Source organism: Pogoniulus pusillus, chromosome 15 (genome assembly GCF_015220805.1).
Source record: "Pogoniulus pusillus isolate bPogPus1 chromosome 15, bPogPus1.pri, whole genome shotgun sequence".
NCBI lineage: Eukaryota > Metazoa > Chordata > Aves > Piciformes > Lybiidae > Pogoniulus > Pogoniulus pusillus.
This window is the reverse complement of record NC_087278.1, coordinates 25,271,858-25,298,013: the sequence shown is the minus strand read 5'-3', so window position 1 is coordinate 25,298,013 and position 26,156 is coordinate 25,271,858. Positions and strand designations below refer to the sequence as shown.

The 26,156-nt window shown below is 53.5% G+C and overlaps 1 protein-coding gene across 1 annotated transcript; it reads right to left on the bottom strand.

Moving 5' to 3' along the window:
* Positions 1–52: 52 nt before the first annotated feature.
* Positions 53–26,150, bottom strand: LPAR5 (lysophosphatidic acid receptor 5). The gene is made up of 3 exons (XM_064154832.1): positions 26,044–26,150; positions 10,879–11,123; positions 53–1,647 (listed from the first exon to the last, which is right to left on the bottom strand). Exon 3 carries the CDS (start codon positions 1,341–1,343, stop codon positions 237–239), a length of 1,107 nt encoding a protein of 368 aa, XP_064010902.1. The 5' UTR covers positions 1,344–1,647; positions 10,879–11,123; positions 26,044–26,150; the 3' UTR covers positions 53–236.
* Between the last annotated feature and the right edge of the window lie 6 nt (positions 26,151–26,156).

Genomic DNA, 26,156 nt, shown 5'->3' with positions numbered 1-26,156 from the left:
GTTTTTGTTCCCCACTGTGTTTTCTGTACCAAAAGACTTAGGTGGGACTATATTGCCAAGAGATCTCTGTTTATTCCAGACCAGCCTTTCATCCCTCAGCTTTGGATCACCACCTTCAGCCACGTGCAGTCTGCTCTGCTCCCTCCAGCAGCGTGCTAAGCTGCTCTGAGCTTTCTCCCAGAGGCTTGCTGTGGCCACTGGATGAGTGACTCTGCAGCAGGGTGACCTTCCCGTGGCTATATTTCCGAGTCCTCAATAGGACTGCTCAGAAACACTGCAGCAGGAAGGGCTGGCAAAGATTCCTTGGGACGGATCAGGTTTTCAGCTGGGTGCTCTTTCAAGGCAGTATGGTCTCGGGCTGACTTTTTCCCCACAGTCTGACTCTTAAGCATGCCAATATCTGAGTCCCAGGTCTGGCCCCGCCGCAGCTTCTTAAAGGTGTTACGGAAGCCCTCGGTGCTGAAGTAGTAGATCAAGGGGTCCAGCATGCTGTTCATACTGGCAAACAGCATGGTGATGATCAGCACCTGGCGCACAGACGCCTGCGTTTGCTGGTCAACCTTCATCACTTGGGCCTTTATCAGCCCATAAACTGCCAGGGTAGTGTTGTAGGGCACGAAGCAGATGATGAAGATGACCAGATTGACCGAGAGGAGACGGATGGTCTTCTGCTGCCGCAGCGTTTTCGTCTGGCTGTCCTGGCAGAGCTCCTGGAAGATGCGAACCGAGCAATAGGTCACGCAGCTAAAGGGCAGGAGGAAGCCCAAGAGCTCTGCCAAGATCACCAGAGGGAAGAGGTTGTTCTGCCATATGTTGTCACTGAAGCTTTCGAAGCACAGATAAACGGTCTGGTTCTGTACTTTGCAGTGGTTTTGCTTGTGGACTATGGCTGCAGGGATGGAGCCCACGAAGATCACAACCCAGACGATCAGGCACAGGAGCTTGGCCACCTTGGGGCGCCGGATGTGGCGCCAGCGAAGCGGGTGGACAATGGCAACGTAGCGATCCAGGTTGATGCACATGAGGAAGAGGCAGCTACCGTACATGTTGATCTGGAAGACAGAGCCAGAGACCTGGCACAGGGTACTACCAAAGGGCCAGTGGTGGTTGGAATAGTAGTAGAGCCGCAGGGGCAGAGGGAGGGTGAAGGTGAGGTCGCTCACAGCCAGGTTGAACATGTAGATCATCACGACAGACTTCAGGCGCAGGTAGCGGACAAATATCCACAGGGCCAGCACGTTCAGAGTCAGGCCAGTCATGAATATCAGGATGTAACCAGGCAGCAGGAGGTGGTGATTAAAGCTGTAATCCTTGCATGTCTGAGATGCATTGGAAGCTGACATCCCCAGCAAGGGCCAGGGAAGGGTATTGCTGGAATGGCTGAGCCTGCCAGTGGGCTGAGAAGGCACAAAGGAGAGCACTGAGAGAAGTCATTCCCCACTGAGAAGCTATAGGGAGGTCATTGCCCCATCTGCAGCTGGCAGGTAGACATGGCTGTCTCCCTCTTGACTGATGCTGCTTTGGATTGCTTCTCCATGGTCCTCTGGCAGGGATGGAGTCAGCTTCTGCCTCTAGGTCAGCAATTCTTTTCAGTGCTTGTGGTGATGCTGGTGTGATGGAGGATCTTGACAGCTGTCAGCACAATTCCTGGTTGGAGTGGAAGACCAGGGCAGAAGAGTTTAAGTTAGAGAAGGAGACCTCTTGAAATATTAAATATTCACTATGGTGGCTTTTGCAGCAGTAACTCACAAAGAAACTGAAGGACTAAGAAAAGTGGACCTTCAGTCCCTGAAGGAGGCTATAACAAGGCTGCAGAGGGACTGTTTGCAAAGACCTGCAGGGATATGATGAGGAACAATGGTTTGAAATGAGAGAAGAGCAGATATAGATTAGGAAAAAAGCACCATGAGAGTGCTGAAACCCTGCAACAGGATGCCCAGGGAGGCAGTTAAGGCCACATCCTTGGACATCTTCAAGGTGAGGCTGGCCAAGGCTGTGAGCAAGCTGCTCTAGTGGAGGATGTCCCTGCTGACTGCAGGGGAGTTGGAGTGGGTGATCTTTGGAGGTCCTTTACAACCCAAACCATTCTGTGATTCTATGACATTAGGAAAGCAAGCTATTACATGGCAGAAGTCAGAGCACAGAGAAGGTGTTTGTGGAGAATCATTTATGTCTCAGCTCCAGAAAATGCATCTTGATCGCATCAAGAAAGGGACACAGAGGAAGCAGCCAGGGCAGCTCCAGATAAAAAGAGAAAAGTGGAGAGGAAGCATTCTGAAGGGAAAATGCTGACTCAAAAGAGCTTCAGATAAAACAGGACTTTGCACATCCAAGGAGTGACACCAGTTAGACTTTACTCCAACCTATCTCCTCCTCCTAGGTGAAACACCCCACACTACCCCACGTGTGGAGCTGGTTGGAGTTCCTAGTATTGCCTCTTTGGCATCCTTGCTTGCGTGGCACCAGCAACGCTCGTTTGGCTTGCAATGTCTTCAGGTGACTTTGTGACTTCATGCCGTGAAACATGAAGCAGCTTATGTCCCACCAGCACAGAGCACCACAGCCAGCAAAGAAGAAAGGGCCAGACCCAAATATGTGACTCAAGCGGCGTGAGGACAGCAACCAGACTAGGTACTAATGGTAGCACTGTCCTGCCAAGTATTGATCAGCTGGAGTGAGAGCTGTGGTCTGGGTCCAGGAGCACTTGCCCCAGGAAGAAATGCTGATGGAGCTGGTCTCATGCATTCATAGATTCATAGAATGGTTTAGGTTGGAGGGGACCCTAACGTTCATCCAGGTCCAACTCTACACTTGCTCTTCTTGAATTTCATGTGATTTCTCCCCACCCAGCTCTGCATCCTGTCTGGGTCGTGCTGGATGCCAGCACAGCTGCCTGGTGTGTCAGCCACTCCTGCTGGTGTGGTGCCACCAGCAAGCTTTCTGAGGCTCCACTCTATCACGTCATCCAGGTCATGCTGAAGATGTTGAACGAGGCTGGACCCCATACTGACTCCTGGGGGACACCACTGACCACAGGCCTCCAGCTAGACCGTGCCACCCTGACCACAGCCCTCTGAGTTCTGTCCTTCAGCCAGCTCCTGATCCACCTCGCTGCTCACTCATCCAATGTGCACTCATCAAAGCTGGCTGTAGCAGGAAAGCACAGCCCATACTGTGTGAGATCAGCAGCCAGGCTGCAAACAGTGCTCTATCTGAGCAGGGCTGTGGAAGGAGCAGTGTAAGAGCAGGGCAATCCTGCCGTTATGCTTCCTCAAGTTCTCTTGCTGCTTCTAAGATGTTGTTAGGCATTTCCTGAGCCAGTGATGAGGTGACCTGTGTGCATTCCAGTGGCCTTCCAGTACCTGAAGGGAGACTATGAGAAGGCTGCAGAGGGACTGTTTGCAAAGGCCTGCAGGGACAGGATGAGGGACAATGGTTCGAAATGAGAGCAGAACAGATTTAGATTGGATGTGAGGAACAAGTTCTGCACCATGAAAGTGCTGCAACACTGCAACAGGTTGCCCAGGGAGGTGGCTGAGGCCCCATCCTTGGATGTATTCAAGATCAATCTGGGCAATGCTGCAAGCAAGCTTCTTGCAAGACTGAACAGGCTGAGGGAGCTGGGGATGTCCAGCCTGGAGAAGAGAAGGCTCCAGGCAGACCTAAGAGCAGCCTGCCAGGACTTGAAGTGAGCTACAAGAAGGCTGCAGAGGGACTGTTTGCAAAGGCCTGCAGGGACAGGATGAGGGACAATGGTTTGAAATGAGAGAAGAGCAGATTTAGATTGGATGTTAGGAACAAGTTCTGCACCATGAGAGTGCTTTAACTCTGCAACAAGTTGCCCAGGCAGGGAATTGATTCCTTATCCCTATTCAGGGTGAGGCTGGCCAAGGCTGTGAGCAGGCTGGTTTAGTGGAGGATGTCCCTGCTGACTGCAGGGGGATTGGACTGGATAACCTCTGGGGGTCCCTTCCAACCCATTCTACAATGCAGTAGTCCTCATGGAAAGTTTTCTTTCCTGATTTTTTCCAGCTGCTTTTTGATTCAGTGTAAAACTTCACCACCTACAACATCCAGAGCCAGGAGTGCCAAGGAGCTCCAGAGCATTATCATAGCTCCAGTGCAGAGCCACTTCCTTGCACCAGTTCTTTTAATCAATTCCTATTTTAGTGTTGGAGGAGACAGCAGAAAGACATAGAATCATGGAATCAGTCAGGGTTGGAAGGGACCTCAAGGATCAGACTTGCTGAATGCCTTCTTTGCTTCAGTCTTTACACCTAGGGCTGAACTCTCCTATGTGCTCCAGACCCTGGATGAAGGAGAGGAAGCCTGGGGGAGGGAATGCTCCCCACTGGTCAGTGCAGACTGGGTTAGGGATCAGTTACACACATGGAACATTCACAAGTCCATGGGCCCTGATGGGATGCACCGAAGGGTGCTGAGAGAACTGCCTGATGTTATTGCTCTGTCACTCTCCATCATCTTTGCCAAATCATGGCAGACAGGAGAGCTGCCTGAGGACTGGAGCAGAGCCAATGTCACTCCAGTCTTCAAAAAGGGCAAGAAAGAGGTACCAGGAAACTGTAGACCAGTCAGCCTCACCTCCATCCCTGGAAAAATGATGGAGTGGCTCCTGTTGGAGGGCATCTCAAGGTACTTGGAAGAGAAGAAGGTTATCAGGAGTAGTCAGCATGGATTTACCAAAGGGAAGTCATGCTTGACTGACCTGATAGCATTCTGTGATGCTATAACTGAATGGGTAGATTCAGGAAGAGCAGTGGATGTAGACTACCTTGACCTTAGCAAGGCCTTTGACAGCATCTCCCATGACGTTTTAGTGAGCAAGGTGAGGAAGTGTGGGATGGAAGAGCAGGCAGTGAGGTGGGTTAGGAACTGGTTGCAAGATAGAGTTCAGAGGGTGGTGATCAATGGTGCCAGGTCCAGCTGGAGAGCTGTGACTAGTGGTGTCCCCCAGGGATCAGTGCTGGGGCCAGTCCTGTTCAGCATCTTCATCAGTGACATTGATAAGGGCACAGACAGACAGAGTCTGCTCAGCAAGTTTGCAATGACACCAAGCTGGGAGGCTTGGCTGAGACAGCTGAAGGCTGTGCTGCCATCCACAGAGACCTGGACAGACTGGAGAGCTGGGCACAGAGGAACCAGATGAGGTTCAACAAGGACAAGTGCAGAGTCCTGCATCTGGGGAGGAACAACAAACTGCACCAGTACAGGCTGGGAGGTGACTGCTGGAGAGCAGTCCTGTGGAGAGGGATCTGGGGGTCCTGGTGCATAACAGTTACCCATGGCACAGCAATGTGCCCTTGTGGCCAAGAAGGCCAATGGGATCCTGGGGTGGATTAGGAGGATGTGTCCAGCAGATCAAGGGAGGTTCTCCTCCCCCTCTACTCTGCCCTGCTGAGACCTCATCTTCTATACTGTGTTCAGTTTTGGGCTCCCCAGTTGAAGAGGGACAGGGATCTGCTGGAGAGGGTCCAGGGGAGGGCTAGGAGGATGATGAGGGGACTGGAGGGCATGGCTGATGAGGAGAGGCTGAGGGACCTGGGGCTGTTTAGTCTGGAGAGGAGAAGACTGAGAGGGGATTTGATAAATGTTTGTAAGTATCTGAAGGCTGCCAGGAGGGGTGGGACAGGCTCTGCTCACTGCTCCTTGGGATAGGACAAGCAGCAATGGATGTAAGTTGCAGCAAAAGAGGTTCTGCCTCAACACAAGGGGGAACTTCTTTACTGTGAGGGTCACAGAGCACTGGCACAGGCTCCCCAGAGAGGTTGTGGAGTCTCCTTCTCTGGAGACTTTCAAGGCCTGTCTGGATGTGTTCCTGTGTGATCTGTGTTAGATAGGATTGTCCTGCTCTGGCAGGGGGGTTGGACTCGATGACCTCCTTGGGTCCTTTCCAACCCCTAATATCCTGTGATCCTGTGATCATCCAGTTCCAACCCCTCTCCCATGGGCAGGGACACCCTACCCCAGATCAGGATGCCCACAGCCTCATCCAGCCTGACCTTAAACACCTCCAGGGATGGGGCCTCAATCGCCTCCCTGGGCAACCCATTCCAGGCTCTCACCACTCTCATGCTCAACAACTTCCTCCTCACCTCCACTCTGAATCTCCCCACCTCCAGCTTTGCCCTAGTCCTGTCACTCCCTGACAGCCTGAAAAGTCTCTCCCCAGCTCTTTTGTAGGCTCCCTTCAGATACTGAAAGGCCACAAGAAGGTCACCTGGGAGCCTTCTCTTCTCCAGACTGCACAGCCCCAACTCTTTCAGTCTGTGCTCACAGCAGAGCTGCTGCAGCCCTCTGAGCATCCTCATGGCCCTGCTCTGGACACACTCCAGCACGTCCACATCCCTTTTGTGATGCATGCTCCAGAACTGCATGCAGTCCCTGTGCTCCTTTGCCTGATGACTCTCTCAACGTCTGCTGCATTTCCTCTCGCTAACTTTGGGGGTATTTTTGAGCCTGAAGAGCCCTTGTCTCCACAGCTGTTCCTCGCAGAAGCTCTGTTGTGCAATTTGGAACATCCTTGTTGCCCTTCTCAGGACCTTTCCATTTCTGCCACAGCCTCTGTGACGAAACATCCAGAGTTATTTTGAGGCCAGTGACTCTCACTTCATCTTGACAGTTCTTTGCAGCCAGCCCTCATCTTTTCTAACCTGCATAATTTTCTGTCTCAGACAGATTTGTTCTTCCATTATTCATGCCTCATGAATAACTCAAAGAGGCCAAACCCCAGCAGTGGTGTCTTATAACTCTGCTGGCCAAACCAACCACCTGCCCTCCTTCTCTGTCCTGTGTTTTAGGCACTCTTTGTCTGGGCAGGAATCTTTTCTCTATATTTCTTTACATTCCTTTTGGTGAGATCCCTCCTGAAAGCCTTTTGGAAACCCATATGGGTCACTGTCCAGGTGCTTGTTTACTCCTTCAGAGAAGAGAAGTGAGACACAGCATCCCTTTGTCAGAGCCCCAGTGACTCTTTCCCAGTAATCTGCTATGACTGCATGCCCACTGAGTCTATCCTTTACGAGACCTTCTACCAATTTGTTCAGCACAGACATCAGACTCCCTGCTCTGAACCTCCCAAGAACCTTTTCACAAACTGTGGCTGCTACTGAGACTTTCAAAGCAGACCTAAGCAGATGTTTACACCATGGGGAGTCAGGTCCTCCACCCTCCAGCTGTTTTCAGACCTCTGGGGCAGGAGCTGTGTGGGTTTAGACACTGCTTGGTTCATCCTGAGCAGCTGATGTAATTTACCTGGAGTCAGCATTTGACACTGTCCTGCATGGCATCCTGGCCACCAAAAAAAAGTAAAATTGGGGATTCTCTCTGGTTGAGGATGGATGGAAACAAAGAAGCAAGAATCTACTGATCCTGGCTAAGATGACCATCTCCAATCTGACCTCACAGATACTTGAGAACTCAGAGACCTGTCCTGAGATGCAACCACCCAGGCAACCAGCAATAGAACAAGGGGACACAGTCTCCTTGTGCTGGGGGAAGTCTAGGCTGGATGCTAGGAGGAAGTTCTTCACAGAGAGAGTGATTGGCATTGGAATGGGCTGCCCAGGGAGGTGGTGGAGGCACCGTCCCTGGAGGTGTTCAAGAAAAGCCTGGATGAGGCACTTAGTGCCATGGTCTGGTTGACTGGATAGGGCTGGGTGCTAGGTTGGCCTGGATGATCTTGGAGGTCTCTTCCAATCTCGTTGATTCTGTGGTTCTATGCTTACATGCCCAGTGCTGGGAAGCTGTGAGAGCACAGCACTGTCCATCAGAGCTCTGAAGGTGCTGTTTTGACTGTCCCTACCAAAGAGGAAAGCTGTGGGTAAAGCAGGCTGGCAGCAGGGAGACAGGAGAGCTGGAACTGGTTGGATTGTCCCTGTTGGGTAATGCCTGAGAGCCACAGGCCATGTTCTTTTTGGCTGCCTCTAAAGGAACCTCAAGTGCTCAGTGCTCCACAGGGAAGCTGCTGAGAGGTCTCAGATTCTCAGGTGTGTAAGCAGGCGATGGCACCACAGTTAAATCTTCATCCCCCTCACCACAGATGCTGCCTTGCAGTCCTGAAGGAACTTTCTGCTCGGTGAGTGACTTCCTGTTAGCCAGAAAGTGAAGCAAGCATCTTTTTACCTCTCAGTGAAGATCACTGTGAGCCCCTGAGTGCCATCTGCTGAGGCCATTTCCCCAGCAAGCACAGGAAAGAGCAGTTCAAGCTACAGGTGCTGCCGAGGCAGATACTTCTTTCTGCTGTCAGGGGGAAGATGAGTTTGTGGCTTGTGTTCTTGCCCTGGGAAGGGGGACATGGATGTGACACAACTGCCACAGAGGAGAATCAGGTGAAACTACAAGGAAGAAAACACACCAGAGAGGAAGGAAGAGGTAGAGGAGCTGATATAGGTGTGATGTGGGCAACACCAACTGCTGTGGGCACTTCTCACCAGAAGCAATAAACCAGCTGCTGGGCAGGGAAATCCCACAGCAAATGCAAAACCCTGAGATTTGAGTTTTGACTTCTTTTTTCCTTTGGGTGGAAAACCCTCCCTGTACTGGGATAGAGGGGGTGGAAGAGGTAGGAGTACTCTGAGATGTGTGCCTGGCTTCTCACTCCATCTTCTCTGCTGGCACTCTCTCACCAGCAGTGTCAGGAGAAAGAGTGGTCAGGCATTGGAAAAGGCTGCCCAGGGTGGTGGTGGAGTCACCATCCCCAGAAGTGTTTAAAAACACACAGAGAAAGCAGTTGAGGACATGGTTTAATGGCCATGGTGGCCTTAGGATGACAGCTGGACTCGATGATCTTAGAGATCTTTTCCAACCAAAACAATTCTATGATACTCTGTGATTACTCTGCTCTGGTAAGACCTCACCTGCAGTGCTATGTCCACCTCTGGAGCCCTCAACACAGGAAGGACACAGACCTGATGAAACAGGTCCAGAGGAGGGACACCAAGATGATCAGGGGCTGGAGCAACTTTCCTACAAGGATAGGCTGAAGAAATGGGGGTGTTCAGCCTGGAGAAGGCTCTGGGAGCACCATATAGCAGCCTGCCAGGACCTAAAGTGAGCTACAAGAAGGCTGCAGAGGGACTGTTTGCAAAGGCCTGCAGGGACAGGATGAGGGACAATGGTTTGAAATGAGAGAGGAGCAGATTTAGATTGGATGTTAGGAACAAATTCTGCACCATGAGAGTGCTGGAACCCTGCAACTGGTTGCCCAGGGAGTGGTTGGTTGATTCCCCAACCCTGGAGATATTCAAGGTCAGGCTCAATTACCTGATCAAGTGGAGGATGTCCCTGCTGACCTTTGGAGGTCCCTTCCAACCCAAACCATTCCATGATGATTCTCTCAGGTAGATGCAAAAATATCCAAACCCCCCTCCAGAATCCAGAGCAATTAACTCTGACTGGAGTCCTCACCAAATGAATCAAAACTGATGCCATCTGAAATGGGTTGGGAAGCTCAGAGGACAGAACACAACAGCCCACACTGGGTGCTTTAAAGAAATGCTAGAGACTGCTGTCAACAATGAGAGTTGTGTGAGCTCTGTAAACAGGAGTCACAGGGATCTTTGTAGCTTCTTGCAAGGCTGAACAGGCTGAGGGAGCTGGGGATATCCAGCCTGGAGAAGAGAAGGCTCCAGGCAGACCTAACAGCAGCCTGCCAGGACTTGAAGTGAGCTACAAGAAGGCTGCAGAAGGACTGTTTGCAAAGGCCTGCAGGGTCAGGATGAGGGACAATGGTTTGAAATGAGAGAAGAGCAGATTCAAATTGGATGTTAGGAACAAGCTCTGCACCATGAGAGTGCTGTAACCCTGCAACAAGTTGCCCAGGCAGGGAATTGATTCCTTATCCCTATTCAGGGTGAGGCTGGCCAAGGCTGTGAGCAAGCTGCTGTAGTGGAGGATGTCCTTGATGACTGCAGGGGAGTTGGACTGGATGACCTTTGGAGGTCCCTTCCAACCCAAACCATTCCATGATTCTATGGCATCAGGAAAGCAAGCAATTACACGGCAGAAGTTGGAGCACTACCTCCTAGCACCACAAAACTGCTGAAGGAGCACAGTGTGGTGGGACATGAAGTTATTCATGGGGCTAAAAGTGAGGTGGAAAAAGATCAGAAAACCTCTTGCCAGGCACACTGCAGGGTCAGAGCTTCAGTTAAGCCCTGGGAGTGCTCTGGGGCTGCCTAGGGCTTGCAGAGAGCTGGGGTGCAGAGCAGTGCAGCTGAGAGCAGTCTGCATGAGCTCGCTTAGCAAATCTGAAACCAAGAGGAAATAACAGAGAGCACAGCAAAGCTCCACACAAGCTCCCAGCTTTGCTTTACAAATTGAAGCCACCTCTCGTAACCACGGCTGCTCTTCGCCTGCTGCAGCTGGTATTTAAGCTCCACTTTTCACCTTTTCTTTTCTTTTCTGGCAAAGAAATGAGATCATTTTGACAATTCAAACTGCAGACACATCCAGGACTCAGGGTGGCTTGGTTTTGATGGCAGACATGACACCAAAGCTGAGATCTTTGTAATTAACTCAAGAGGGCTGATCACACTGCTTCTGCCTGCTCCCCAGAGGTGTCAGTCCCATATCTCCTGAGAGGCAAGAGTGGAAGTGGACTTGCTCTGTAGACACCTTGGCAAGTAATCTCTGCAGGTTGCCCATGCTTTTAGCATCCCAGGATCCCAAATAAAAGGTCTGTTTGGATAAACACTGAGCTGTACCTTGCACCTCCAGGTTCACAGGGCACCGGAATGGCACAGCAGATTCCTCAGCACCCTGTGGTCTGGGCTGGCAGCACACAGGCAGCAGCTCATGGGCACCAGTGCCCAGCACACCCTGACCATCCAGCTTCCCAGCTGTTTCCTCCTCACTTACCTCTCTCCTGGTGACGAGCCAAGGGCGTACGAGGACTTGCTGGCTATGGATCCCTGTCACTGCAGAGGTTTTGATCAGGGCACCGAAGCTGCCAGCAGCTCAGACCAAGCCAGAACTCTTCAGCAGGCTCTTCCGTGACTTGTTCATCCAAATCACAGCTGTGCCCTGCTGTGCTGTGGCTGATTCTGTGTCTGTCAGGCTTCAGTTCATCTCCTCTCCGTTCTCACTTCCTGATGTGCTTCTGGCTGCCCACAACACATGAACTTTGTTATCACAAGCTGATAAGCTAAAACACATCTCTGAAAGCAAACATCACTGTGAAAGAAGCAACACCCAGGTGGCCTTGCAGCTGAGGAGACCTTCCCTGGGTCAGAGTGACAAATACTTGCTTGTGTTTAATCTCGTGCTAACTCAGAGCCCTCCCAGAACAGACAGGGGGAAACTAAAGCATCCCTCTCCCCAGAAAACTTGCCAGACAAGAAATAGACATGAAATAGGGGAAGTGAGAAGCAAATTCAATTCAGTCACAAGCCAGGGCAAAGGGCTTGGGTGCTTTGGAGCTGAGATCCTACTCAGGGTCCAGTTTTGCACCACTGGCACGTGTCAGGGACCAAAAACGAACCAAGCTCTGAAGAGGTGTCAGTTCCTGTGGCAGGCAAAAGTGTGTTTGCCACAATTGTCAAGCCCTGTCAGGCCAGGCTAGAGGAGACAATCTTCTAAGGAAGCATAAGGGCTGATTTGTCAGGACAGCTTCAGCCTGGCACTGCCAGGTGCGGTTGGGAAGGGATCTGCCCTTCTGCAGAGCTCTTCTGGCACTCCGTTGTTGCAAATCCTACTTCTGCTTTGCCAGTCCCAGCTCACCTGGAAGAAGGCAGAGATCATCGGGATTCCTAATCCCTACCATTGTCCTTCCCCAGCAGCAGCTGCCCTGAGATGTCCTGCCTGTGGGCTCTGCAGCCCTTGCCCAACTCCTCCAGCTGCTGGGGTTTGGCTTCTTCCCCCCCTGCCTGCCTTGTCCTTCAAGGAGTGACATGCCAAGGGATGTATGTTCCTGCTGCTCAGACATCCTTGGAGGGTACAGTAGCACCTGAACCACTGGTCTCACCCTGCTCCTTTTTAGTGCCTCTCTTTTTAACCAGACCTCTTTTCTAACTTCCTAGCTAGAAGAAGTTCCTGGTTAGAAGGTGTCTCTTCTGCTCCCAACAAGGCTCTGGTAGCAATGAAGGCTTGCAGGGGTACTGAGGAGCCGGAGGGGATGTCCTTCTCTCTTTGCAAAGGGAGCCTGACACGCTGCGGGAGCCTTCTCCCGCTCCGCGGCCGCTGTTGCGTCCCCCAGCGCTGGCGGCGCCGGCGGTGCCCGGGGTGGCTCTCCAGCCTAGCCCGGCGCCGCTCCCCGGCATCCCTCACTCACCTCGGCAGGCCCCGGCGCACCGGCCCGCAGCGCAGCTCTCCCGGCCCAGCCGGGCTCCCCTCTCTGCCCCTCACCGTCTCCGGAGGCGCAGCCGGCCGGGGAGCGCGGCACAACCCCCAGCGTTCCGCTCCGCTGCCTGAGCCGCCAGCAGGTCAGACCAGATTACTGGGGGGTGTGTTGGAGGCTACACCCTGATGCTGCAGATCCCAACACGCCTGCTTCCCTGGAGTGCTGACTCCAGAAAGCCGGAGCTAGGACTCAGCAGAGAGCTGGGGAGGCCAGGAGGGGGGCGAGAGGCAAGCTGCAGCGGAGGGGCGGCTCAGGTGCGAAGGGCGGACTGACGGAGCTCAGCATCCTTCAGACCGCTGCGAGCAGGGAAATGTGGCAGAGCACAGCCAAGGGATGAGCCCACTCGTGGGGCCACCCTGAAGAACCAAAGCAGGGCCAGAGCAGCCTTTCCTTTCTGCAGTGACTCAGACAGGAACAGCAGAAACCTCTGGGCTGGGTGAGGGCTTTCGCCCCCCAGGGCAGTGAGCACAGCTGGTGCTTCCCAGGCCTGCTGGGGGGATGACTGGCTTTTCTCCCGGGGCATTTCAGCTCCCCAGTCACACAGCTCATCCTCCTGGACTCCCAGGGGCTCTTAGGAAAGGGCTACGTGGTGAGAAGAGGGGCAGCCACCCCACTGCTTAGGAGAAGACCAAGGACTGTCCTTTTTGCCCTGGGGAAGAAAATGAGAAGGGTGAAGGGAGAGGTGCCAGGGAAGGAGCAAAGAGAGGCAGGAAGCAGTCAGACTGTGTCTGCTGGCTGCAGGATAGAAAAGAAGAATCTCCAGCCTGGAGGAAGCAGATGTGGGAGGGCCCTCAGGAGGGTGGCTGGGGTGAGGAAGGCAGAAGCTCCCCTCTCTGCTCCCAAGAGCTGTCTCTGCAGAGAAAGCCTCAGACTCTCCAGAGGGCTTGGTGACAAAGTGGTGATGAACTGGTGACTCCGGTGACAGCTGCTTGGTGCTGCCAGGTTTCTCTTGTGAGGAAAGTCCTGTATGTTGCTGACTGAGCCTTGGGCTGCTTCCTTCTCATGAAGTGACTTGGTTGGAGTGAGGTGGAGGCAGCCTCTTCTCCACGGTGTCAAACAACAGGACCAGAGGAAATGGTTATAAGCTATGCCAGGGGAGGTTCAGGCTGGATGCTAGGAAATACTTCTTCACTGAAAGGGTTCTCAAACATTGGAATGGTCTGCCCAGGGCTGTGCTGGAGTCACCACCCCTGGAGCAGTTCAAGTGGCATGTCGACCTGGTGCTTAGGGACACGGTTTAATGGTGATCCTTCAGTGCTGGGTCAAAGTTTGGGCTGGATTACCTTCAAGATCTCTTCCAATTGAATATATTCTGTTAGTCTGTGACTTGGCTGTGGAAGAAAAGCGTGAGGTCACCTGTAGATAAGACAGCAGAGACCAAGAGTCTGACACTGAGGAATGTGAGCTCCCTCCATCGGATGCTGGCCACAGAGCCCTAGTTCAGAGCTCTCCCCGATGCTGCTTGAGCTGTAGGCAGGGAACAGCCCAGCATGGCCGCCGCTGTAGGGCCAGCTGGTCAGGTTCCTGCGTGCCTCCGGTGCCGGCAGGCACAGCAGGGCAGCCCCGGGCCAGCGGCTGCCTGTGCTTCACAGCGCGGGGCCAGGGCTGCGCGGAGTGGCCGCGGAGCAGAGGCAGGGCAGGTGGCGGGAGGGGATTCAGGTAGCTGCTGCGACGTGGCTGAAGGTGGAGTTTCGCTGGAGGTGATGTGGCTGTACGGTGCCGATGCCTGCGCGGTGTCTCCTGGCTGTCCCCTGGCTTTCTGCCCTCTGGGCTGGAAAGTCACCCGAGGAGGTGCTGTCTGCCAAGGAAACAGGTAGGTCTGCGAGAGGGGAAGAAGGAACCTGGGCAGGCAGCACGTCAGGAGGAACCTCTGGGAACACGAAGGGAGAGGGACAGAGAGGCTAAGGAGGCACAGGCTGTGATTCAGCACAGACGAGAGGCAGCACATCTTCCCTGCCCTGCTTCTACTCTGAAATGAGGCTGTGGAGGACCCAGTGCCCCACAGACCAGTTCTAACCTGCCTGTGACCGAAGCTCTCCCTTGTCCCACAGGTGCCTGGCCAAGCAGTCTTCCCTGTGGGCAGTGCTCCAGGACCGCAGTGGCTGCAAGGGTCCGGCAGGACCGGCAGAAGAACAAGCACAGCTCTGCAGGAGGCAGGTGGAAGCCACGAATGGGGCGAGAGGAGGAGCGGAGCTGGCTGCTGAGGAGTGCTGGCACCAGCTGCACTCTCACCGCTGGAACTGCTCCAAGGCTGCAGGTCCTCACAGAAACACAGAATGTTAGGGGTTGGAAGGCACCTTGAAAGATTACCCAGTCCAGCCTCCCTGCCAGAGCAGGATCAGCTAGAGTAGGTCACACAGAAACACAGCCAGGTGGGTTTGGAATGTCTCCAGGGAAGGAGAGACCTCTCTGGGCAGCCTGCTCCAGGGCTCTGCCACCCTCACAGTGAAAAGCTTTCTTCTTCTGCTCCCATGGAACCTCCTCTGCTCCAGCTTGCAGCCACTGCCCCCTGTCCTATCATTGGACATCAAGGACACCATCCTAAGACAGTGAGGTGGAGGCAGCACAGGCAGAGGTGGCACAGGGACCCTTCAGTATGCACATGGGGTCCACCTGGCACACTTCTGGGCTAGCGTTGGAGTGCCACAAGAGTGAGCAGTGCCTTCCTCCACAGGCTATCAGCTGTCAACACAGGGTGGACCGAGCCAAACACAGTAGGCCAAGTGCAGATGCTGTTATAAATAGCTACATTCTGGCTAAACTTTCCTATTCAGACAGGGTCCTCTGCCACCAGCCCAGCACTTTGCAGCAGAAGCTCGAAGCAAACCTTTTGCTCAGAAGCTGCAGTTCCTCTTTTTGCAGGCCACAGAGAAAGGATCTGCTTGTGCTGTCAGAACAGCATGGAACAGGCTTTGCCTGTGTTTGCACAGGAGCAGGCAAACAGAGCCACAGGCTCCTTGGCTCCTAGAGACATGGCTGCAGGGCCCTCCCTCAGAAACTGGAGCTTCCAGTCCCAGGAGACTAATGAGGAGAGGCTGAGAGAGCTGGGGCTGCTTAGTCTGGAGAAGAGCAGCCTGAGAGGGGATTTATCAGTGCTTGTCAGTATCAGGTGCAGGTCATGAGAACGGGGCTGGGCTCTTATCAGAAGTTCCCAGTGATAAGACAAGGAGCACTGGCCACAAACTGGAACACAGAAGATTTCACTTGAAGTCAAAGGAGAAACTTCTTTCCTTTAAGGGTGATACAGCACTGGCCCAGGCTGCCCAGAGAGGCTGTGGAGTTTCCTTCTCTGGAGGGTTTCAAAACCTGCCTAGACACTGTGACCCTGGGCAGCCAGCTCTGGGTGAATCTGCTTCAGCAGGGGTTTGTACTGGGTGAAGTTTAGAGGTCCCTTCCAACCCCTACCATCCTGTGGTTCTCTGATTCTAACCCTCTCTGTAGGAGGAGGCTCAGCTCCTGCCATCCCTCACTGCAGCTTGTCTTTCGCTTCCCTTGGGGGGTGCTGAATTCTCTCACTCAATGGAACACCCAGCCTGAGAACTGAGGGTGCCAAACGTGAGGCTTTGGCCCATCACTGCCTTCCCCCTCCCCAGAGTGATGCCATGCCTGGCCTTGCCTTCTCTGTGACTTGTGTTTGCAGCCATGTGGAGCTAGAGAAGGGTGGCTGTGACCACAAGATCCAAGGAATCAGCCCTAAATCTGGGTTCACGTGAGCCACGAGTGTCTGCACATGAATACCAACAGGACAAGGTCTGTCTCTGGGACAGCCTTCAGGCTGCAAGAGGTGTGTGGGTCATACCAAACAACACAACAGCAGGAAGCCCTGGGAAGAAGAGCAAATGCAGTTCTTGTGTGGAAACAGAAAAGCAAGGAGGGGAAGGAAGGTTTGACCTGCTTCTGCCTACCCAGCTGCTGGAACCCACAGCTGCTGGAACCCACAGCTGCTGGAACCCACAGCTGCTGGAACCCACAGCTGCTGGAACCCACAGCTGCGTGGTGCTGGCAGAGCTGGAGCAGTTGGGTGCTTTAAAGGAGTGCTGGCAACTGCTGAAAAACGAGAGCTGTGTGAGCCTTGTGAACAGAGGAGTCTCAGGGATCTCTGTAGCTTCTTGCAAGGCTGAGCAGGCTGAGGGACCTGGGGGTGTCCAGCCTGGAGAAGAGAAGGCTCCAGGAAGATCTTAAAGCAGCCTACCAGGACCTGAAGGGGGCTACGAGAAGGCTGCAGAGGGACTGCTTGCACAGGCCTGCAGGGACAGGGCAAGAGACAGTGGTTTCAAATGAGAGAAGAGCAGGTTCAGATTGGGTGTTAGGAACAAGCTCTGCACCATGAGGGTGCTGCAACACTGCAACAGGTTGCCTAGGAAGGGAGTTGAGGCCTCATCCCTGGAGATATTCAAGGTCAGGCTGGATGGCTCTGCGTAGGTAGCTGTGAGGAAACCCTGGGAACAAAGAGCTCCTGGACTGTGGGGCAGAGGGCACCATAAGGGCTGAATACTGAAACAGTGCCGTCAGTGGCTGCCCCCCATGCTGCTTCCCTGCAGACAGAGCACAAATTCACCTTGTCCTTGTGCTGCCTGTGCCCTGCCTCTCTCCAAAGGTCAGAGCCAGCTTCCTCAGGTGCTGTGAGAGCTGGTGCAGCTACCAGGGCAGCTGGCACAAGCAGGGCTGAGCAAGAAGGGCTGGCTGTAGCAGCCTTGGTAGAGTTAGGTAATGGTTGGACTTGGTGACCCTAAAGGGCTTTTCCAACCACAGCTGTTTTATGAGTCTATGTCCTGCTGGGAAGACAGGCAGAGCCCTGGTGCCTGTCACAGCTGTGCACAGCTTGTGTTAAACCAGCACACCAACCAGTCCCCCCAGCTCTGCTCCTCTGCCCGGGATGGAAACACCTCAAAGCATTTTGCCCCTCTCTTAGGTGTTGCTCTGAAGTCCACGTGAGAGGAGGCAAGATGCTCTCCAGGGAGGTGTTCAAAAGAGGCAGAGATGTGCTGGAGGACATGGTTCAGCATCAGCCTTAGCAGTTTGACAGTGGTTGGACTCTGTGATGTTAAAGGTCTTTCCTAGCTGTGAATTCTATTCTCCTATGGCTCTGTGTGGAAGCAGCCAAGCTGAGCAGGCAAGGCCTGTTTCACCTTCACATCCTCACTGGGGGTCAAGCTCTGCTTAACATGACTGATGGGGTTCAGCTGCCTGGTTGCAGACACAGGGTCAGCATTAGTGTCTTGGAGAGGCACCACAGCAGAACAGGGAGTGTCACCTGCAACCTCAGCAGCCCCCCCAGTAACCCCAGCATCACTGCCAAAGAGCAAGGCTCCATTTCAGAGCCAGGGAAAGCTAAAAAGGAGATCCTCTGTGAAACAGAATTTTGCCTTTGAGTGCATCCACCAGGAAAAACCTGCCAGGCAGCAAAAGCCTTCTACAATACCATAAAGGAGAACAACCTCAATTATGGGCTTGCAACCAGACAGTTACAGCTTTAAGAGCACAACAGCTCAGGTTCACATGCAGAAATGGCACCTCTGGCTCAGCTGCAGCATGTGCAGTGCTGCGAGTTGAAACCACAGCTCTGCAGTCATGCACAGAGCAGGGACACTACTGGCCAGCAACAAGGGAAACCAAACTGGTGAGCAGAATAATCTCTGCACCTTGGTCAAAGTGAGTGGCCCTCAGCCACCAAAGTACTAAAGGACCAAAAAGTAAAGGTGAGTGAAACCACACAACGCTTTTTGCAGGTCTCCTTTGCTTGTCTCATGAGTCCCAGCTGCCAGAGGACAGAGGCAAACAGATCCTGGCAGGTCAGATGAGAGGAGTTCAAGATGCTCAACAAGCTCTTGAGAGCCAATGGCATCCTGGCCTGGCTCAGGAACAGTGTGGCCAGCAGGACAAGGGAGGTTATTCTGCCCCTGTACTCAGCACTGGTCAGAACACCCCTTGAGTGCTGTGTCCAGTTCTGGGGTCCTCAATTCAAGAGAGATGTTGAGGTGCTTTAACTTGTCCAGAGAAGGGCAACAAAGCTGGTGAGGGGCCTGGGACACAAAGCCTATGAGGAGAGGCTAAGGGAGCTGGGGGTGTGCAGCCTGGAGAGGAGGAGGCTCAGGAGTGACCTCATTGCTGTCTACAACTACCTGAAGGGAGGCTGTAGCCAGATGGGGTTGGTCTCTTCTCCCAGGCAGCCAGCAACAGAACAAGGGGACACAGTCTCAAGTTGTGCCAGAGGAGGTCTAGGCTGGATGTTAGGAGGAAGTTGTTGGCAGAGAGAGTGATTGGCATTGGAATGGGCTGCCCAGGGAGGTGGTGGAGGCACTGTCCCTGGAGGTGTTCAAGAAGAGACTGGATGAGGCACTTAGTGCCATGGTCTGGTTGATTGGATAGGGCTGGGTGCTAGGTTGGACTGGATGATCTTGGAGGTCTCTTCCAACCTGGTTGATTCTATGATTCTATGACCTCTGGGCCAGAAGAGCTGTAAAAGGATTGCAGCAAGCTGCATTGTTGCTGGTCCCTGTGCTGGACTGACCTGCAACTGCTTCCAGGATGAGATATGGAATCAGAACCCCCCTGGGAAGTGCAGTGCACAGATCCAGAGTGCAGACTTCCGTCTGCTTGTGGCTGAGGAGTGGTCCTGCACAGCCAGGAGCTCTGTGCTCCTGCCTCTGCTTGCTACCCCCAGAGCTGCTTTTGCTCTACCTGGGTGGGGAGGGCTCACTCCTCAGAGTGCAGATGAGGAAACATCTGCTTCACACTGCACACAGAGGGGTGAGCAGCACAGCAAGGCACAGGACTTACTCCTGTGCTCACAAGGAATCTGCTTCTGCAGGTCATGCAGACTCCCAGGAGACAGGAGCTGGGGGGAGGACAGCTGCAGAGGTGATGGCACACTGCAGAGGAGCACGGTGTGCAGTGACATGCCTGGCACAAAGCCCTGCCTGCAGCTCAGGCCAAGCCTAGGCGCACTTTGTTCGGGGCTCAAGGGCAGTAACTGCCAGCTGCTGGCACTACTGGGTCACCCTCTCCCTGCTCACTCTGCTGGGCTGGGGAGTGCCCGAGGCACACTCCTGCTCTCTATGGGATGGTTGGGTCCAGAAGGCTTGCTTGTGCCCACCAGCTGCTCAGGGGAGGGCACAAACACCATGGGACTACCAGCCAGTGTGCACGAAGGGCAGCCCTGCACCGGGGTCATGCCAGGGGGTGATGGCTGCTCCCCTTACCTGCCCCACGGGCACCACTTCCTGCACACCCTCCTTGCTGCTGGAGCCTGGAGAAGAGCCCTTCGTGCCCATAGTCTTCTCTAAGGAGAAGGTCAAGGGCATCAGCTGCCAGACACTGCTCTGTAGCTGTTTCTTCCAGCCTTGACCTGCCTGGCCAGGGGATGCCAGGCCGGGAGGCAAGGGAGCAGGGGCAGCCCCTCGTCTTGCAGTCCTGGTCTGCCCAGGAGAAGCTCCCTCAGCACTGGCTCTGTCTTGACAGGTCACAGGAGTACCTGATGAGAACATTCATGCTGGCATGCAGGAGGCCATCAGCAGGCCAGAGAGAAGCTTGTCCAGGAAAGAGGGAGCTGAGGCCAGCCAGAAAGCTGCTGGAAGGGAACAGGAGATCAGTGGGCAAGCAGGGAAGCCCATCACAGCTTGGTGCATCCTCCTTTGGGGTGGGTGGAGAAGAAAATTACCCTCTCATTCCAGCACCTGGGAAGCAACTTAAGTTTCCCACTTTGCTAATCTCTTGATTTTTGGCATGGCTCAGCTCTCCCACAGCCTGCTGAGCACTGCTGGCACGGCCTGACGAGCAGTCTGCCTCCTTTAGCAATGGTTCCCATCTCCTCTTTCCTCTCAGCTCCTCTTCCCTATGGAAATGCCTGTCTGTCTTTGAACATTCTGACCCTGCTGCCCAGGGAAGCCCTCCTAAGCCCCAGCAGATCTGTTTAACCAGGATGATCTTCTGTGTCTTTGCTCTGCTCCCATCCATGTGTTTGTTGCAAGCAGGGGCAGCTTCTGCTGGGTGTCAGAAGCCACCTTCTTGGGCTTTGTGACCAGCTCCACCCCACAGGAGCTCCCAGCAATTAACCAACAGTTGCATCACCGTTAAAAGATGGAGCCAGCCAAGATATTTGCCTACCCTCAGCAGGAATGTCCTCCTGGCTCTCATCTCCCACAACAAGGAGCATTCAGAGGTTATAGGTAGACTGCCCTTGATTCAGACACAAGAGAACTGCTTTCCTCAGCATCACACCTGAAGAAGCACAATTAATGCTCATGAATATTTGGATGTAGACAGCAGTGACATTTATCAGTGAGGACAGCAGAGACAAACTATGGGAGGGCACTGGGACGCTCAGCCTGCCTGCCACATGTCCCAGAATAGCCCCAAAACAGGGCAAAAAAAGGAGCACAAAGGAGAACAAAGTCTGCCAGATGTTGGGCTGAGGGGTGGAGGAAAAGAAGACAAAGAGAACACCCTGCAGAATGATCCTATCTCTTGGCACTCTCAGATGCTCCTGCTGTTGGCAGCTGAGCCTCGAAGGCAGCAGCAGTGTGAGTGTGGCTGGCTGTGCCAAGGAGCAGTGCCAGAGTGTTTGACATCACCGGGAGAGGAACCAGGCACGGCCCCTGGGTGCCCATAGTGCCATGGCAGAGTGGACTGCAGGTGCCTGCAAGCGAGTGGCGAGCCCAGGCCCTGCCCAAGGGTCTGGTGGTGCAGGGTGGGACCCACTTCCCTGGCAGAGCTGCAGAAGCAAGCAAAGTTGCCCTCAAGCTGGCGCCCAAAGGAGCAGAGTTTGCTGATGGTTCAGCCCACTGACATTCACAGCTAAATATAGATTCACTTTTTTAAGAGAAAATTGGGCCTTTTTTCCCCCCACCCCCTTCTCTCTGAAGCAAAACACAACAGAAGTGGTCCCAAATCTTTCAGCTGCACAGATGTAATTATGCCACTTAAGTTTTCTGATGGAAGGGTGCAGAGAAAGCATGACTGCAGAGAATCTGAGGGAGCTGTTGCTATGGTGCTGGGCTGTGTCTTGGCTCCTGACATGGTAGACACTTCAAAAAAGCAGCTCATTAGGTCAAGCTTTCCTGAAGGCTTGTTGAAGCCTGTGAGTCAAGCTTCTGTGTTAAACCCGAGGAGAAGCTAGGAGGAGGAGGAGGAGGAGGGAGTCAGGTGGTGAGATAAACTGTGGGGAGCAGGTGATGAGCTTCAGAAGGCTGTGGCCAGTTTTTCGTCACAGCCACCCACTGACAGAAAGGTGGAGCAACTGAAGAGCAAAGTGAGGGGTCACCAAAGCAGCCCTGCCTTGCAGCCCACGACCTGCAAGGAGAGGCTGGGGCAGCTCTGCCTGCTCATCTGGGCGGAGAGCAGATCAGGCTGTGAGCTCAGGGTAGCCCACAACGGGCATGTGAGGGAAGGCTACATGGACTCACAGGACCCCTTCAGTTGGAAAAGACCTTTAAGTTCATTGAGTCCAAACCTTCTCTAACTCTGCACAGTCTGGGACTAAACCATGTCCCTTAGCTCCACATCTCTGCCTCTCTAAAATGCCCCCAGCCATGGGGATTCAACCACCTCCCTTGGCAGCCTGTTCCAAGCCCTCACCACTCTCTTGGTCAAGAAGTTTCTTATAATATCCAACCTAAATCTGCCCTGGAACAAATTGAGACCATTTCCTCTCATCCTGTCATTTGTTACTAGGGAGAAGAGACCAACCCCCAGCTGGCTCCAACCTCCTTTCAGGGAGCCGTAGAGAGCAGTGAGGTCTCCCCTGAGCCTCCTTTAGTCCAGGCTTAATGACCCCAGCTCCCTCAGCTGCTCCTCACCAGATCTGCTCTCCAGAGCCTTCACCAGCTTTGTTGCCCTTCTCAGGGCCCAGCTGAGAGGTGAAGTAATCTTCACTGCACAGCTGTGCTGTCGTTTGGAGGGGTCACTGTCCCTGGCTCAGAGTTGTCTGAATGTGCTGATCAACAGAGACCTTCCACGAACTCCTTTGAGCTTGGTGGCTCCTCAGAGTGACACAGGCACTGCCCAGGGATGGCTGCATTCCCTCAGACAGTTCAGACACATTTTGTTTGCTTAGGAAGCAGAGATTTTTTTTTTCCCCACTTTATCTTATTGGTTATAAAATTGAATCTTTCCTTGGCTGCAAAACCAGCATTTAAAAATGGATTCCTGAGATCATAACACAGCCTAAGCTGGAGCACATGAGCACATGTTTGGGTGAACTGCTCAGGTTTGCTTAATGCAAGAACAACCTGATGTTAACCACAGTTATCCCTGCTGCAAGCAGGGGCTTGGACTGCAGAGCTCCCAAAGAGGTTTTCTTCTGCCTAAACACAGTCACAGAACGTTAAGAGGTAGAAGGGACCTCCAAAGACCATCCAGTCCAGCACCACTGTCACAGCAGATGGGTTTGGAATGTCTCTAGAGAAGGAAACTCCACAACATCTCTGGGCAGCCTGCTCCAGGGCACCCAGGGAAAGTTTCTCCTTATGTTCCCATGGAAGCTCCTCTGCTCCAGCTTGCACCCACTGCCCCTTGTCCTGTTGTCATAGCTAATAAATGGGCTTAGAGAGCCCAGAAGAAGTCCTTCCTCAGGTCATGCTGCACAGCTCCAGCTCAGATTTGCCTTTCCTCATCAACAAGGTTATTTCCAGCCCCTCTAGAAGGGCAGATTTCTCTCACTCCGTTTTTGAAGCTGGAATTTTAGGATGCAGCCCTGACAGCTGCTCTGGGAATCTGCAAGCTAAGCAGTTCTCTAGAGGAGCTCATGATTGCCTTAATTCAGCAGCTTCTCTCTTTGAGCACTTCAGTTCCAGGAGGACTCTTTTCAAACCCATTACTCCTACAGTGCTCCAGGGCACTCTTAACAGCGATCTTTAAAAGCAAACAAACAAAGCAAGTCACTTTTTGCCCCCCTCCTTTATTTTTTTGGCTACTGCCAGTCAAAGAGATTTGATTTTGCTGACCTGGAATTCTTGCTTGATTTAGAGAGAAGCAATTTACTCCTCCACGGTTTCATAGTTCACATCTGGACACCTATGGCAGCCTTCTTGACATCCTGAAGGACCAGCAGGGAGCTCTTTCCCAGCCTCATTGACTTCCCTAGCAGTTCGGTGCCTGACAGAGAGGAGGTCACCAAGTCCAACCATTACCTAACTCTACCAAGGCTGCTACAGCCAGCCCTTCTTGCTCAGCCCTGCTTGTGCCAGCTGCCCTGGTAGCTGCACCAGCTCTCACAGCACCTGAGGAAGCTGGCTCTGACCTTTGGAGAGAGGCAGGGCACAGGCAGCACAAGGACACTCTCTCTTCCCAGAGAGAGTGATTTCCCATTGGAATGGGCTGCCCAGGGAGGTGGTGGAGTCACTGTCCCTGGAGGTGTTCAAGCAAAGCCTGGATGAGGCACTTAGTGCCATGGTCTGGTTGACTGGATGGGGCTGGGTGCTAGGTTGGACTGGATGATCTTGGAGGTCTCTTCCAACCTGGTTGATTCTATGATTCTATGACAAGGTGAATTTGTGCTCTGTCTGCAGGGAAGCAGCGTGGGGGGCAGCCACTGACTGCACTGTTTCAGTATTTAGCCCTTATGGTGCTCTCTGCCCCACAGTTCAAGAGCTCTTTGTTCCCAGGGTTTCCTCACAGCTACCTATGCAGAGTCATCATAGAATAGTTTGTGTTGGAAGGGACCTCCTCCAGTAGATGAGCTTGGTCACAGCCTTGGCCAGCTTGACCTTGTAGATCTCCAGGGATGGAGCTTCAACTCCCTCCCTGGGCAACCTGTTGCAGTGCTCCAGCACCCTCGTGGGGCAGAGCTTGTTCCTCACATCCAATCTAAATCTGCTCTTCTCTCATTTCAAACCATTGTCCCTTGTCCTGTCCCTGCAGGCCTTTGCAAACAGTCCCTCTGCAGCCTTCTTGTAGCCCCCTTCAGGTCCTGGTAGACTGCTTTAAGATCTTCCTGGAGCCTTCTCTTCTCCAGGCTGGACAACCTCAGCTCCCTCAGCCTGTCCTCAGAGCAAAGGTGCTCCAGCCCCCTGATCATCCTCACAGCCCTCCTCTGGGGCTGCTCCATCAGGTCCATGTTCTTCCTGTGTTGAGGACTCCAGAGCTAGACACAGCACTGCAAGTGAGGTCTTACCATATGCCTCAAGTGACCTTCAGAGGACAACAAACACCACTTCCTGATGATTGTTGACCAGAAAAGCCTTGACCCCAACATGTGCTTGTCAAAATCCTGCTCCCTGATTCCCTAGGAAGTGCATTATCCCCATCCAACACCAGCACCAACAGAGACTAAAGATTTAGGCAATGCTTCCTCCCCTTCCCCTTCCAAGCAGTTGTGCTCTCTGCAGTTGGTGGTGGACCTGTGCCATGTCCAATTTAACCACAAACAAAAGGCACTCTACAAACAGCCACTTCTGATTCCAGCCTGGTCACTTTCAGGCTTTGCTCCCACTGGCTGCATTTCTGTGCCTTGTCATTTCTGGCTTCCACATAGCCTGTTATTATCCTCCTCTGGTGACAAAACACTGGAGGTGAAGAACCTTGAAAGCCAACCAGCTTTCCTGAGCTCACATTCCCTCCAGGGCTTTGTCTCATGGTACTCTACCAAAGAGGCTCCTGAAGAGGCCAGAGTTGGCTCTTCCAAAGTCGAGGGCTTCAAGCTTACTGAGTTCCCTCTTCTTCACCACACTGAGGATCTCAAACTTCACCACCTCATGGTCACTGCAGCCAAGGCTGCCCATGAGCCTCACATTCCCCCCAACCCCTCCCTGTTGGTGAGGACAAGGTCTAACACAGCACCTCCATTGTTGGTTCTTCTGTTGCAAGGAGGAGGAAGTTGTCATCAGCACATCCCAGGAATCTCCTGGGTTGCTTTAGGCCTGCTGTGCTGTCTCTCCAACTGATGTCAGGCTGCTTCATGCCCCCATGAGGACCAGGGTGCATGAATGAGCAGCGACTCTTATCTATGAGGGGCCTCATCCACTTGTTCTACCTGGGCAGGTGGTCTGCGGCAGACCCTCACTGTAACATCCCCTACCCTTCCTCTCACCCACAGGCACTCAGCATCACCACTCGCCAGGTGGAGTTCCCTGCACTCTAGCCGGTCAGTGGCATAGAGGGCAACACCTCCTTGTCTCCTCTGCCGGTCCTTCATGAAGAGCTTGTCCCCTTCTGTCCCAACACACCAGCTGTGGGAGACACTCCACCACGCCTCCAGGCTGCCAACCAGAGCACGGCACTGCAGGCACACCAGCATCTCCAGCTGCTCTCACTGCCCATGCTGCGTGTGCTCACATACAGCCATGGGAGCTGGGCCCCTGGGGAAGCACTTGGAGCCCCTGGGGAAGCACTTGGAGGCCCTGGGGAAGCACAGCTGCCCTTCAGCTGGGCTGACAGTTTCAGCCCCCACGCAGTTATGCCATTCCCAAGGTCATCTGCCCCACTGCCCTGAAGTCCCTTCTGATTGTTTCTGGTCTTCTCTGCTTGACCACCTCACTGCCCATTTGCATGCGCAGAAGCAGATAATAATCAGAGTGCTTTAGCAGCCCCTAATGACACCCCTAACCCAGGCCCCAGAGGGAGCAGACTGCCCTGTGGGATGAGTCAGGTCGGCAAGTTGGACCCTCTGTCCCTCTCAGGAAGGAATCACCACCAATTCTCCTTCTCTTGGCAGAAGCAGTTGTGACACCTGGTGCTGGCTGCCTTACCTTTGGTAGCTCCTTGGGTGCTTTTTCATCTTGGTCCTCCTTTGGCTGTCCCTCGGATTCCAGAGGCCTGTCCCTGTTGTGTGTGGGGAAGTGGGAACGTGTGGGAGGTCATG